Raw genomic sequence first — 12,431 nt, 5'->3', positions numbered from 1 at the left:
TTACTACCAGCCTGTATAATTGAGAGTGGTACTGGCATAAGGATATTCCATCTCAATGGGATAGAATTGAGACTCTAGAAATAAATCCGTACGTGGCCAGCTGATTTTCAACAGGGGTGCCAAGATGATTCAGTGGGGAAGAAAGTGTTTTGTTTTATTTGTTTGTTTTTTTAAAGAGTTTTTTATTGTTTATTTGACAGACAGAGATCACAAATAGGCAGAGAGGCAGGCAGAGAGTGAGAGGGAAGCAGGCTCTCCACTGAGCAGAGAGCCCAATGCAGGGCTCGATCCCAGGACCCTGGGATCACGACCTGAGACAAAGGCAGAGGCTTTAACCCACTGAGCCATCCAGGTGCCCCGGAAACAGTATTTTTAACAAATGGTCTTAAGACAACTGGATATACACAGGAAAAAGAATGAATTTGGAATCCTATCTGTTATCATACTCAGAAATTAACAAAAATGCATCATAGACACAACTGTAAGAGTTAAAGCCTAAAACTAGTAGAAGAAAACAGAAAAATTTTGTGACTTGGGGTGTTGAATACAGCATTCTAATATATGACAGCAAAAGCTCAGTTCATGAATGAGAAAAACTGACAATTGGAATTCATTAAAATTTAAAACATTTGTATTTCTACAGACACCTCTTTAGGTGAAAAGTGAAATGACACAGGATGGGGGAAAATATTTGCAAATTGTATATTTGATAGTGGCCTGGTATCTAGAATATACAAAGATGCCCTACAACTCATTAATTAAAAGACAATGGACGTAACTAAAAAGCTGTTTCTCCGGAGGAGATACACCAGTGACCCCCTACCACACGAAAAGATGTTCAGTATCATTAATTATTAGGGAAATGCACATCAAAACCACACTGACCCAAGACTTCATCCCCACTGCAAGCCCTGTGATTTTATTTTATTTTTTAAAGATTTTATTTATTTATTTGACAGAGCTCACAGGTAGGCAGAGAGGCTGGCAGAGAGAGAGAGAGAGAGAGAGAGAGAAGCAGGCTCCCCTCTGAGCAGAGAGCCCAATGTGGGACTTGATCCCAGGACCCCGAGATCATGACCTGAGCCGAAGGCAGCGGCTTCACCCACTGAGCCACCCAGGCGCCCCAGCCCTGTGATTTTAAAGACAGACAGGCGCAAGTGGTAAAAATGTTCCGAAGTGGGAACGCTGACACATTGATGGGAAGCGAAATGCTTCAGCCACTTTGGAAGACAATTTGGCAGTTCAGTACTTGAACAGAGAAATAAAATTGTGCTATCTTGATGCGTACAATTTTATACGGCCTTGAAAATCGGAGAATTGCAGTCACACACAACTGCCTGGCAGAATCTTTTTAAGATGTAATCAAGGCATAGAAGCATTTATATTCATCATCTAATTGAGTTTATAAAGTTAAAAAAAAAAAAAAAGCAAAACTAATCTAAATTGTGAAAAAAAAAAGAGTACATACATGGTAGAATTATAAGAAAACCAATACCATGCAAGTCAAGATAATGATTTCCTTTAATGAGAAGAAGAGGAGCTGGAAGACAAGGGTTCTGGTCTCTGGCAGTGCTCTACGTCTCAGCTTGAGTGGTTAGCATTCCCTCTGTATGTGTGTTCTATTTCACACTAAACAAGGTTTAACATTAAAATGATGACTGTATCATAGAAAGCATTTTTTTTTAAGGGTTGCTAGGTTCTTCTCTGTCAGATCAAATGTCTACCCTAAGATTATGTTACCCTTTCTTCTTAGCTCGTCTGTCAGAATGCTGGACACTCACTAGTAAAATGAGAAAAAAGAGGGCTAGAAAAAGGACCTTTAGTTTCCACTTAGTAAGTAATCAAGCAAGGCACTTCTTGTCTGGTCCTCGGTTTCCTCTTCTGAAATATTAAATTGGTTGACCAGATTTTTTTTTTTAAAGATTTTATTTATTTATTTGACAGAGAGAGATCACAAGTAGGCAGAGACGCAGGCAGAGAGAGAGAGAGAGAGAGGAGGAAGCAGGCTCCCTGCTAAGCAGAGAGCCCGATGCGGGACTCGATCCCAGGACCCTGAGATCATGACCTGAGCCGAAGGCAGCGGCTTAACCCACTGAGCCACCCAGGTGCCCCGGTTGACCAGATTTTTAAAAATCCTTTTCAGTTCTTCTAACACTGTATGAAATTACAGGAACCTCTACATACATCAGTCTGATAGAACCATAGTGTCAGCTCTGGAGAAAGGACTAAAGGACTATGGTCTCCCAGCCTTAACTATGTTAACTAAATCAAGTTTTTGGCTTCATTTTTCTTTTTTCTTTTTTTTTTTTTTTTGATAGTTTTTTATCCCCCCACATGTGAGAATGAAAATACTACTTAACTCACAACATGGTGAAAATAACACATTGTATTAAATAAAATAACACATTGTATTTGGGTTCTCTAGAGAACTAATAGGATGTGTATGTGCATTTACAGAGAGAGAAAGAGAGAGACAGATGGAGGGATAGTTTATTTTAAGGAACTGGTTTGCAGTATTGTGAGGGAAGGCAGGTTTGAGATTTGCAAGGCAGGCTGTCCAGCTAGAAATTCCAGGAGGGGTGGAGGGGATACTGCTGTCCTGAATCTGAAGGCAGTCTGGAGCCCGAGTTCCTTCCTCTTTGGAGGATCTCAGTCTTGTCTTTTAAGGCTTTGAACCAATTGGATGAGGCCACACGCACATTAGGGAGGGTTATCAGCTTTGCCCAGTTTACGGATTTAAATGTTAATCACCTCTGGAAGATACTTTCACAACCACTTCTAGCCTGCTGCTTGACCAAACAGCTGGACGCTGTAGATAGCCTAGCCAGATGACACATGGAATTAACCATCACATACATATACTGCTATGCCTGAAAATGCCCTAGCTCCTGAGTAACTGTTACTTGCTTTACCCTCTGATTCACACTTAGATCTTTATTTGCAAATAAAGTTTTAAATCTGCCTACCTTTCTCCAGATATACCCATTACACCTTAGTTCAGGACACTCAGTGTAGGATTTTGGAGCAAATCAGTAGCATTAGAGATGTATTTCTGAAGCATTCTGTTTTTTTGTTTTTGTTTTTAGTCTTTAGCACTGAGCACTTGTTTGTGTTCTCTGCTAGTCTCTGGGTTTGTTGAGTTGCGGGGACGGTATCTTTCTCTCCATGATGAAACCCAGCACATTTTCTACCATACAGTAGGCTCTCAAATATTTGTTAAGTGAATGAATGAGCTGGAATGATTTGGATATATTTTTAAAAGGAATCTGTTGTGTTAACCTATAATTTTATCATTGCTCAGCCTGCCTAATGCTTTTAAGAACTTTGGTTCTTCAGTAAAGTTTGGTACCAATACTTTCTTCAGGTGGATATTAAGCCGCTAGGGATATAAAATGTGAAAGATAAAGACCAGTTAGGGAAATATGTGCTACACTTTGTACATTTTAGTTATACTATTAATATCTGTGCCATCTTGCCACAAGGTATTTATTTCACACTCATGATGACAAATAGTGCCTATAGTGTCTTGAAGACACCTCCACCTGGAAATGTCTTTTATTATTTAATTGTAAATACTTTGCTTTCTTTAGAGAAGGAAAATGTTCTTTATAAATACACATATTTACTGATCTCTTGCCTCTCTTTTAATTTCTCAAGGTGCTTTCCCCAGCCTGAGTCCTGTGAATTCTCCCAGCCATGGACCAGTGTCTGCTGGCTCTCTAACTAATCGGTCACCCATAGAATTTCCTGACACTGCCAACTTTCTTACTAAGCCGAGTGTTATTTTACACAGATCTCTGGGCAGTGCACCCAATTCACCAGATACTTATCAGCAACTTAGAAATTCTGATAGCAGTTTGTGTAACAGGTAAGTTTCCCAAATATGTTATTTTAATAAACTGTTAGTAGTTTTCTATTATAACTAGTTAATGGATTAAAACTATGTCTTCTTTATGAGTGGTTTTTATTCTTAACAAACTTTTCCCTCATTTTAGCACTGTTACTCATTTTCCAATTAAGTGATCGCTATCTGAAATGAAATATAGTAGTATTCTATTCATCTCAAGATACTAGTAAATTGTGAGAATTATTTTGCTATAAAGTACTGTAGTACCCAGTTCATTTGCTATTTGTTTTCATTTTTTATTTTTTATCAGTAGTAAGTGTTTACTTCAGACCTCAGTGTTGACTTTCAAACATGTTATTTTCTTCAGAGACACAGGATGCCTTCCAGGATAAAGCCTAACTGTTAGGTTTATTGAGATGTTGGATTTGTATGATGTTTTGCAGTTAGGATCTTGGTTAAAATTAAGCAGATTTTCCAATTGTATTTAGCTCAAAATTTGTTTGCCTCATTTGTAAATGTATATCTGTCTGTTTTATTCTATAAGCTGTGGACATCAAATACTGAAATATGTGTCAACGTCCGAATCTGATTCTGGCACAGACTGCCACAGTGGAAAGTCAGGTGAGATTATAAAAGTTGTGTGTGTTTGAATTTCAGAGCAGTTTCTGAAATTGTTTGAGAAGTGCATAAATGAGTGAATTTAACTTCAGTTTATCTAACTTTAAAATGAAGCTATAATGTTTTACCTACTTAGGAGGTAAGTAGAGGAGTTACTAGGAACAAGTTATAAATAACAGGCCGTGAAAGTGTTTTGAAGACTGCAGTGTGCTGTAGAAATGAATGTGGTCTTTTCGGGTTATAGCTAGGGTTCATAAACAGTGAAATTAATTATATTAATGTTGAACTCCAAGCCCAAAAGAGTTTGCATACATTTTTTATGGCATAGAGAGGAACTGTTGTAAATTTTGTTACATCATTCTGAAACATTTTATATTCTCAAGTAAGAAAAATTGCTGGTGATAAAGTTATGGTTGTTTTATAACTTTAAAAAATTGATGACTCAGGCATACAGTAATAGTTAACTAGGTAACTCAAGCCATCATTCTCCCTGACAGTAGCTAGGAAAGCCAGACAGATTATTAACAACAAGAATGTGCTTAAAACCATTGAAAACTAACAAGCTCCTCAGAGTTACCAGTACAGGATCTGGAGGAAGATAGAAACTCACAAAAATGAGCCTGGCGTTTGGGTCTATCAAAATGGTATTTGCTCCTTCTAGAGAGGCCGGTGACTAATAGAATCAGCAGTCCCCAAAAGGAAGAGGACTGGGGAGATAGGACTGGGGAGATAGAGATTGGAGTTGAAGGCTTACCATAGTAGGGATAACTTGGTAAACTCTGTAGCCCTCTAAGAATAAAGGCAAACCAGAAATACATGGGCCCCCACAGGGATTATGGGCTCTTACTGATATCTTTGCATACTATAAAAGTCAGCCTTATAAAGTATACAATTCAGTAGTTGTTGGTTCTTAAATTGTATAACACACACACACGCATGCACACAAGGAAAAGACCAGTCCTTCACAAACTTCACAAACTCTTCTAGAATAAGAGGGAAAACTTCCCAACGCATTTTTTAGGACTAGTGTTATCCTGATGTCATAACCAGACAAAGGCATCCAAGAAAACTACAGACTAATATCCCTTATGTGTATAGATGCAAAAATCCTTAACAAAATAATATTAAACTGAGTCCAGCAGCATATGAAATGGTCACACCATGACCACAAGGTATTTATCCCAGGAATTCAAGAGTAGTTTAACAGTTGAAAATCAACCAATATAATATATATACCACATTAATAGAACAAAAGGGGAGAAAGACATGATAATCTAAATATGTGCAGAAAAAACATTTGAAAAAATCTAAGATTCTTTCATGATAAAAATACTCAAACTAGTTATAGCAGAGAAGTTCTTCAGCCTGATAAAGGACATTTTTGGAAAACATACCTGAACATCATCCTTAATGGAAAAAGACTGATGCTTTCTTCCTAAGGTCAAGAATAAGATAAAGATTTTTGCTTTCAGCACTTTTTAGTCAACATAGTACTGGTGGTTCTTGCTAGGAAATTAGAAAGAAAAAGAAATATAGGCATCCTGAATGAAAATAAAGAAATAAAACTGTCCCATATTCATAGATCATATGAATCTTTTGTAGAAAATCCCAAAGAATACACATACACACTAGAACTAATAAACCAGTTTAGCAGAGACAAGATGCAAGATCAGTGATGTACAAAATTGTATTCTGTATACTAGCAAGGAACCATCATAAATTGAAATTAGGAAGACATTTCAATTTACAGTAATATAAGAATGAAGGTAGTTAGAATAAATTTAACAAAAGAAGGGGCTTTATAAACTAAAAACAACAAAACATTATTGATAAAAATTAGAGAAAATCTAAATAAATTGAGAGGCATTTCCTATTAAAAGATTGGAAAAATTAGTATTGTCAGTAGGGCTATTCTCCCAAATTGATCTATAAATTCATTGTAATTCTTAACAAATTCTAGCAGGCTTTTTTTTTTTTTTTTTTTTGGTAGGAATTGACAATTGGTCTTAAATCTTACACAGAAAGACAATGACCAACAATAGCCAAAACAGGGCATCTGGGTGGGTTAGTCAGTTAGGTGTCTGCCTTTGGCTCAGATCATGATCCCAGGGTCCTGGGATCGAGTCCCACATTGGGCTCCCTGCTCATCAGGAAGCCTGCTTCTCCCTCTGCCCTTCACCTTGCTTGTGCTTGCTCTCACTTCCTCTTCTCTCAAATAAATAAAATCTTACAAAAAAGCAACAGCCAAAACAATTTGGAGAAAAAACAAATTTGGAGGACTGACACTATCTGATTTCAAAACTTACTATAAAGCCACTGTAATTAAGATAGTGAGGTATTGGCACAAAGATGAGCCTGTAGGTTAGTGTAACAGAATTGCAAATCCAAAAATTGATTCTGGCATTTATGATCAGCTGAATTTTGATATCGAAGCCAAGACAATTCCAAAGAGAAAGGATAGGTTTTTTTTGGTTTTTGTTTTTTGTTTTTAACCAAATGGGGCCAAGACAATTAGATATCCACTTGTCAAGGGAAGAATTTGGACTCTTCCTGTATATACAGAAAGTAACTCAAAATAGATCATAGACCTAAGTGTGAGAGTTAAAATCTTGAAACTTATAGAAGAAAATATAGGATATAGTCTTTGTGACCTTGAGTTGAATAAAGCATTCTTAGATACCATACCAAAAGCAAAGTCTGTGAAAGAAAAAAATGACAAACTGGGCTTTAGCGAAATTAAAAACTTTTCCACTTCAAAAGACAACAATAAGGGCTCCTGAGTGGCTTAGTGGGTTAAAGCCTCTGCCTTCGGCTTGGGTCATGATGCCAGGGTCCTGGGATTGAGTCCGGCACTGGGCTCTCTGCTCAGCGGGGAGCCTGCTTCTCTCTCTCTCTCTCTCTCTCTCTGCCTGCCTCTCTGCCTACTTGTGATCTCCATCTGTCAAATAAATTTAAAAAAAATCTTTAAAAAAAAAATAAAAAAAATTTAAAAAGACAACAATAAGAAAATGAAGACAAACCACAGATTGAGAGAAAATATTTGGAAATTATACATCTGATTAGGTCTTATATCCATAATACATAAAGAAAATTTATAATTCATTATTAAGAAGTCAACTCAAAAAATGGGCAGAAGATGTCTGATATTTTGGTCTGAGTCATTTGGTGAAGGATATAAAGAAATGGGTAAGGAACACATGAAAAGATGAATGACATCATTGGTCCTTAAGGAAATGCAAATTAATACTATAGTGAGATACCTCTATACTCAAATTAGAATAACTGTAATAAAAAAGTACCAAGTGTTAGCAAGGATTCAGAGAAATTAGAACATTTATGCATTGCTGATGAGAATATAAAATGGTATACAACTTTGGAAAACATTCTGACAGTCTCTTTAAAAATTACACATAAATTTACCATATCACCCAATAATACCATGGATAAGACTTTATCCATGAGAAAACATATGAGCACTCAGAGATAGGATTGTGAATGTTATGACATTATTGGTCATGCTGCAAAACTGGAGATGATCCAAATGTCCATTAACTTGTGACTGGAAAAATACCATGTGGTATTTTTCATTCATACAATGCAATTTTATCTGATACATTCATACGATGTAATATACATTGTATATACATTCATACAATGTAATGTTATCTGATACATGTCACTACATAGATAGACCTCAAAACATTATTCTAAGTGAAAGAACCCAGGCTCAAAAGAATCCATATTGTATGATTCTAATTATATAAGATGCTAGAAAAGGTGAATGCACAGGAACAATAATCAGAACAGTTATTAGATGAAAATAGGGATTAACTGTAAATAAGCAGGAGGGCACGTTTTGGAGCGATGAGAATGTTCTAAAACCAGATTGTCCTAATGGTTGTACAACTCTTTAAATTTACTAAAATTGTTGAATTATATAGTATGTTATACTCTCCTTCTCTGTCTCTCTCTCTCTCTATATACACACACATACACACACAATACTATATTATACACACACACAGTTCTTTGGATTGACTGGTATCAGCTGGGAGATTCTCACTTGAGGACTCTCATGTGATCGCAGTCAGATATGGTAAGAGTGATAGTCATCCGTAGGAATAAAGAATGGCTGGACTGAATTTCCAAGATGGGATTAGTCATGTGTCTGTTGACTATTGACTAGTGCATCTAAATATGACCTCTCTATGGGCTTCTTCCAACATGCTTGCTGGATTTCAGGAGAGGAGGAAGTAGAAGCTGTCAGTCAAGTTAACAGTTCAGTCCAGAACAAAGTGTTACCTATGTCCTATTCTCTTAATCAGAGCAGTCACACAGGCTGTCTGGATTCTAGGGGATTAGGAAATAAATGCTGTGTGTTGATGGAGGAGTGACAGAAATACATTTCAGAAGAGTGCAAGGGGGATAAGTGATAGTGTTGCAGACAATTTTGAAAAGATAACATTTATTTCAACTGTTTTTGTTACTGTTCTATGTAAAATATAGTTATTAGGAGTTTGGATCATTAAAAGTATGTATGGGGCGTCTGGGTGGCTCAGCTGGTTAAATATCTGCCTTTGGCTAAGGTCATGATTTCTCGGTCCTGGGATCAAGTTCTGCATCAGGCTCCCTGCTCGTTGGGGAGTATGCTTCTACCTCTGCCCTCCCCACCTTTAAATACATAAATAAAATCTTAAAAAAATATATGTAATGAACCTCATATGTCATGATGGTTATTTTGAAACATATATATATATATATATATATATATGCCTTGACCTACCAAGTGTAGTTGCATATTCTAAATTTCATTTGTTATGTTTTTCATTGGGAAAAAACAGTATTTTCCAAAGACTATTTCCTGATCATCATTAGTTAATGATTCTTTAGTATATTCAGTGTTAGATTCAGATTTTTTTTTAAAGATTTTATTTATTTATTTATTTGACAGAGAGAGATCACAAGTAGGCAAAGACACAGGCAGAGAGAGAGAGGAGGAAGCAGGCTCCCTGCTGAGCAGAGAGCCCGACGCGGGACTCGATCCCAGGACCCTGAGATCAGGACCCGAGCCGAAGGCAGCGGCTTAACCCACTGAGCCACCCAGGCGCCCTAGATTCAGATTTGACTAACATTTATTGATCATTTATTTTATGTAACATCTAGTAAGATAGATCTTATTATCCATACTTTATGGGGAGAACTTGCCATTATCAAGTAGAAAAATTGGGATCTGAACGTAGTTCTTCTGAAATTCAATTCCAATAAGTACTTTTTAAAAATATATATATTTATTTGACAGAGAGAGACAGAGAAATCATAAGCAGGGGGAGAAGCAGAGGGAGAAGAGGAGGGAGCAGGGAGCCTGATGTGGAGCTTGATCCCAGGACCTTGGGATCGTGACCTGAGCCAAAAGCAGCTGCCTAACTGACTGAGCCAACCAGGCGCCCTTCCAATAAGTACTCTTAAAAATTCTCTTACCTAGGGGCGTCTGGGTGGCTCAGTCAGTTAAGCATCTGACTCTTGGTTTTGGGTCAGGTCATGATCTTAGCGTCATGAGATCGAGCCCCACATATTCAACAGGGCGTCTACTTGAGATTCTGTCCCTCTCTTCCTCCCTCTGCTTGGTGCGTGCATGCGTGTGTGCTCTCTTACAAATAAAATAAATAAAATCTTTTTTAAAAAGCTTTTACTTAGGAAAAACCCTTGCATATTGAAGAGCGAATGAATCATAACTTTGTAACTTGATGGGTATTCATACACTTAAACACATGTGTAATCACTCAGATCAATAAACTAATAAACTATTACCAGCCCCTCAGAATTTCTTCCAATGCCCCCTGCCCCTGGTATACCCTTTAAAGATAACATTGTCTTGGCTTTCAGTACTCATATGTGTCAGTTTGGGTATGTTGTCGAATTTTTCATAAAGACAATCAGTCTGTACCTTTGTGTCTGGCTTCCTTCATTCAGCAGTGTATTTTTCAGAATCACCCGTGTGGTTGCACGTGGTTGGAGTTCATTCTCTTTGTTCCACAGTGTTCAGTTGTGTGGATACATTACATTTATTTATTCTTCTGTTGATGGGTTTCGGGGAAGTTTCCTATTTATAATATTCCCGACAGAATGAATGTGATTTTTTTTTTTTTAACATGTGAATGAATGCTGTTTAGCTACCAGAGCTGCTTCCCTTTTCTGTGAGATTTGGGAAAAAAGAGTATTATTAATCACATTGGTAGAGAAATAATTCACAATAAATGGTACTGTGTTTTAATTTTTAGATGTACCTTGATCGCATTCATCTATAATTAGGAATCTAGAGTTTTCATAGCCAAAACTCAATTTCAGAGTTGGAATTGCATACATCAGATTGCTAAAAAGTTCCTATTGATAGGGACTGACTTTTCCTTTTCTTTTTTTTTAAGATTTTATTTATTTGACAGAGAAAGTATGCACATAAGCAGGGGGAGAGGGAAAGGGAGAGGGAGAAGCAGGCTCCGCACTGAGTGCAGAGCCTGATACAGGGCTCCATCCCAGGACCCTGAGATCATGACCTGACCCAAAGGCAGACGCTAAACCAATTAGGCCACCCAGGTGCCCCATTTGAATATTTTTTATAAGTAATTTTCCTTGCATATAGGCAAGTTTTATTCTTATTACTACTATATGTGTTTTTTTGAAAGGTGATGAAGACAGCACTGTTTCCTCAAAACAATCATTCAGCTGTACAGAAGCACGACAAGAAGTGGAAACAGAGAACAGAGACTGCAGAAAATTACTTTTGGAAGGTGATGATCACCTAACAGAAGCAGCACAGGATGAACAGCAACCAAATGTAAAAGACAAACTTTCCATATGATTATGTTAAGGTGAAATACAACATTAGCTTAGTACAAGTTCCACTATCTTTGCCCAGAACAAGATTTTTAATATAATAGTATTTTAAAATATTTTACTAAAAAGTCCTTATGTCATATTAAAGAAAAACTTGGGTTAAAAATAATAATTATAGTTGACCCCTGATCAAGGCTGGTATTAGGGGTCCTGACCCTCCCACACATGATCACATAGTCTAAAATCCACATATAACTTTTGACTCCCCCAGAACTTCATTTGCTAACTACCTTCAGTTGATCAGAAGTCCTACTGATAGCATAAACACATACGTCAGTTAACACATATTTTGTATGTTAAATGTATTGTGTACTACATTCTTGCAATGAAATAGCTAGATCAAAGAATGTGATTAAAAGTCCTGAGGAGGAGAGAATGTAGTACTGTATGTACTTATAGTCCTGGGAGAACTCACTCTCCTTTACAGCACTGTAGTGCAGAAATCGGGGGGGAAGCGGACCTGTGTGGTTCAAACTCGTGTTGTCCAAGGGTCAGCCGTACTTCTGAGTCCATCCTAGAACAACGAGGTGCATTCTTGTAGAACGAACACATGAACCCATTTTATAGTAAATACAGTACTATCCGTGCTGATACTGTCTTCATTTATATGGTAAGGGCATGAAGAACAGGCGCATGAATCATTAAAAAACAAAATCTGCTTACTTACAATAGCACTTTTTTTGTTCTTAAGTTCCAAATTTAAGCTTTTTAGGGGGGAAAACCATTCCTTTTGGGAAGTTAAACTAGTAATAAATGCCAGTATAAAGTTAGGAGTCTCTTTCTATTTTCCTTCGGTACCTGTAACTTCTAAAATGAAAACAGTGGATTTTAGATTTGTGCATCATGCTTGGGAAAGACAGCATTTTTATTTGTAAAAGTGCTGTGAGGATTAGTAAGTCTTCTGATGCCTAGAAGACACTTTTACGCTTTTCTGAAGATAGCATTTTACAAAGAGGGAAAATTGGAAGTACACTTTCTATCTGAGAGTAACTTTTGTAGAAAATAGCATTGACCATTTTTTTAATGTTCAGTTTTAAGTGTTCTCGTTTAGGTGTGGATTTAACTATTTTTAAAA

At 37.0% G+C, this 12,431-nt stretch overlaps 1 protein-coding gene across 1 annotated transcript in view; it reads left to right on the top strand.

Moving 5' to 3' along the window:
• Nucleotides 1-12,431, top strand: part of PDE3B (phosphodiesterase 3B) — a 179,656-nt gene that overhangs the window by 141,145 nt on the left and 26,080 nt on the right. The window contains exons 6-8 of the mRNA XM_004752027.2: nt 3,658-3,868; nt 4,392-4,468; nt 11,146-11,297. Of these exons, the coding sequence (XP_004752084.1) occupies nt 3,658-3,868; nt 4,392-4,468; nt 11,146-11,297 (440 nt within the window). The remainder of the gene's footprint in view (nt 1-3,657; nt 3,869-4,391; nt 4,469-11,145; nt 11,298-12,431) is intronic.

The sequence above is a fragment of the Mustela putorius genome, unplaced genomic scaffold (assembly GCF_011764305.1).
Source record: "Mustela putorius furo isolate JIRA1106 unplaced genomic scaffold, ASM1176430v1.1 tig00003859_pilon_pilon_pilon, whole genome shotgun sequence".
In the NCBI taxonomy this organism is placed as follows: Eukaryota; Metazoa; Chordata; class Mammalia; order Carnivora; family Mustelidae; genus Mustela; species Mustela putorius.
The sequence above is the reverse complement of the archived record's forward strand: the minus strand, read 5'-3'. Positions and strand labels throughout refer to the sequence as shown.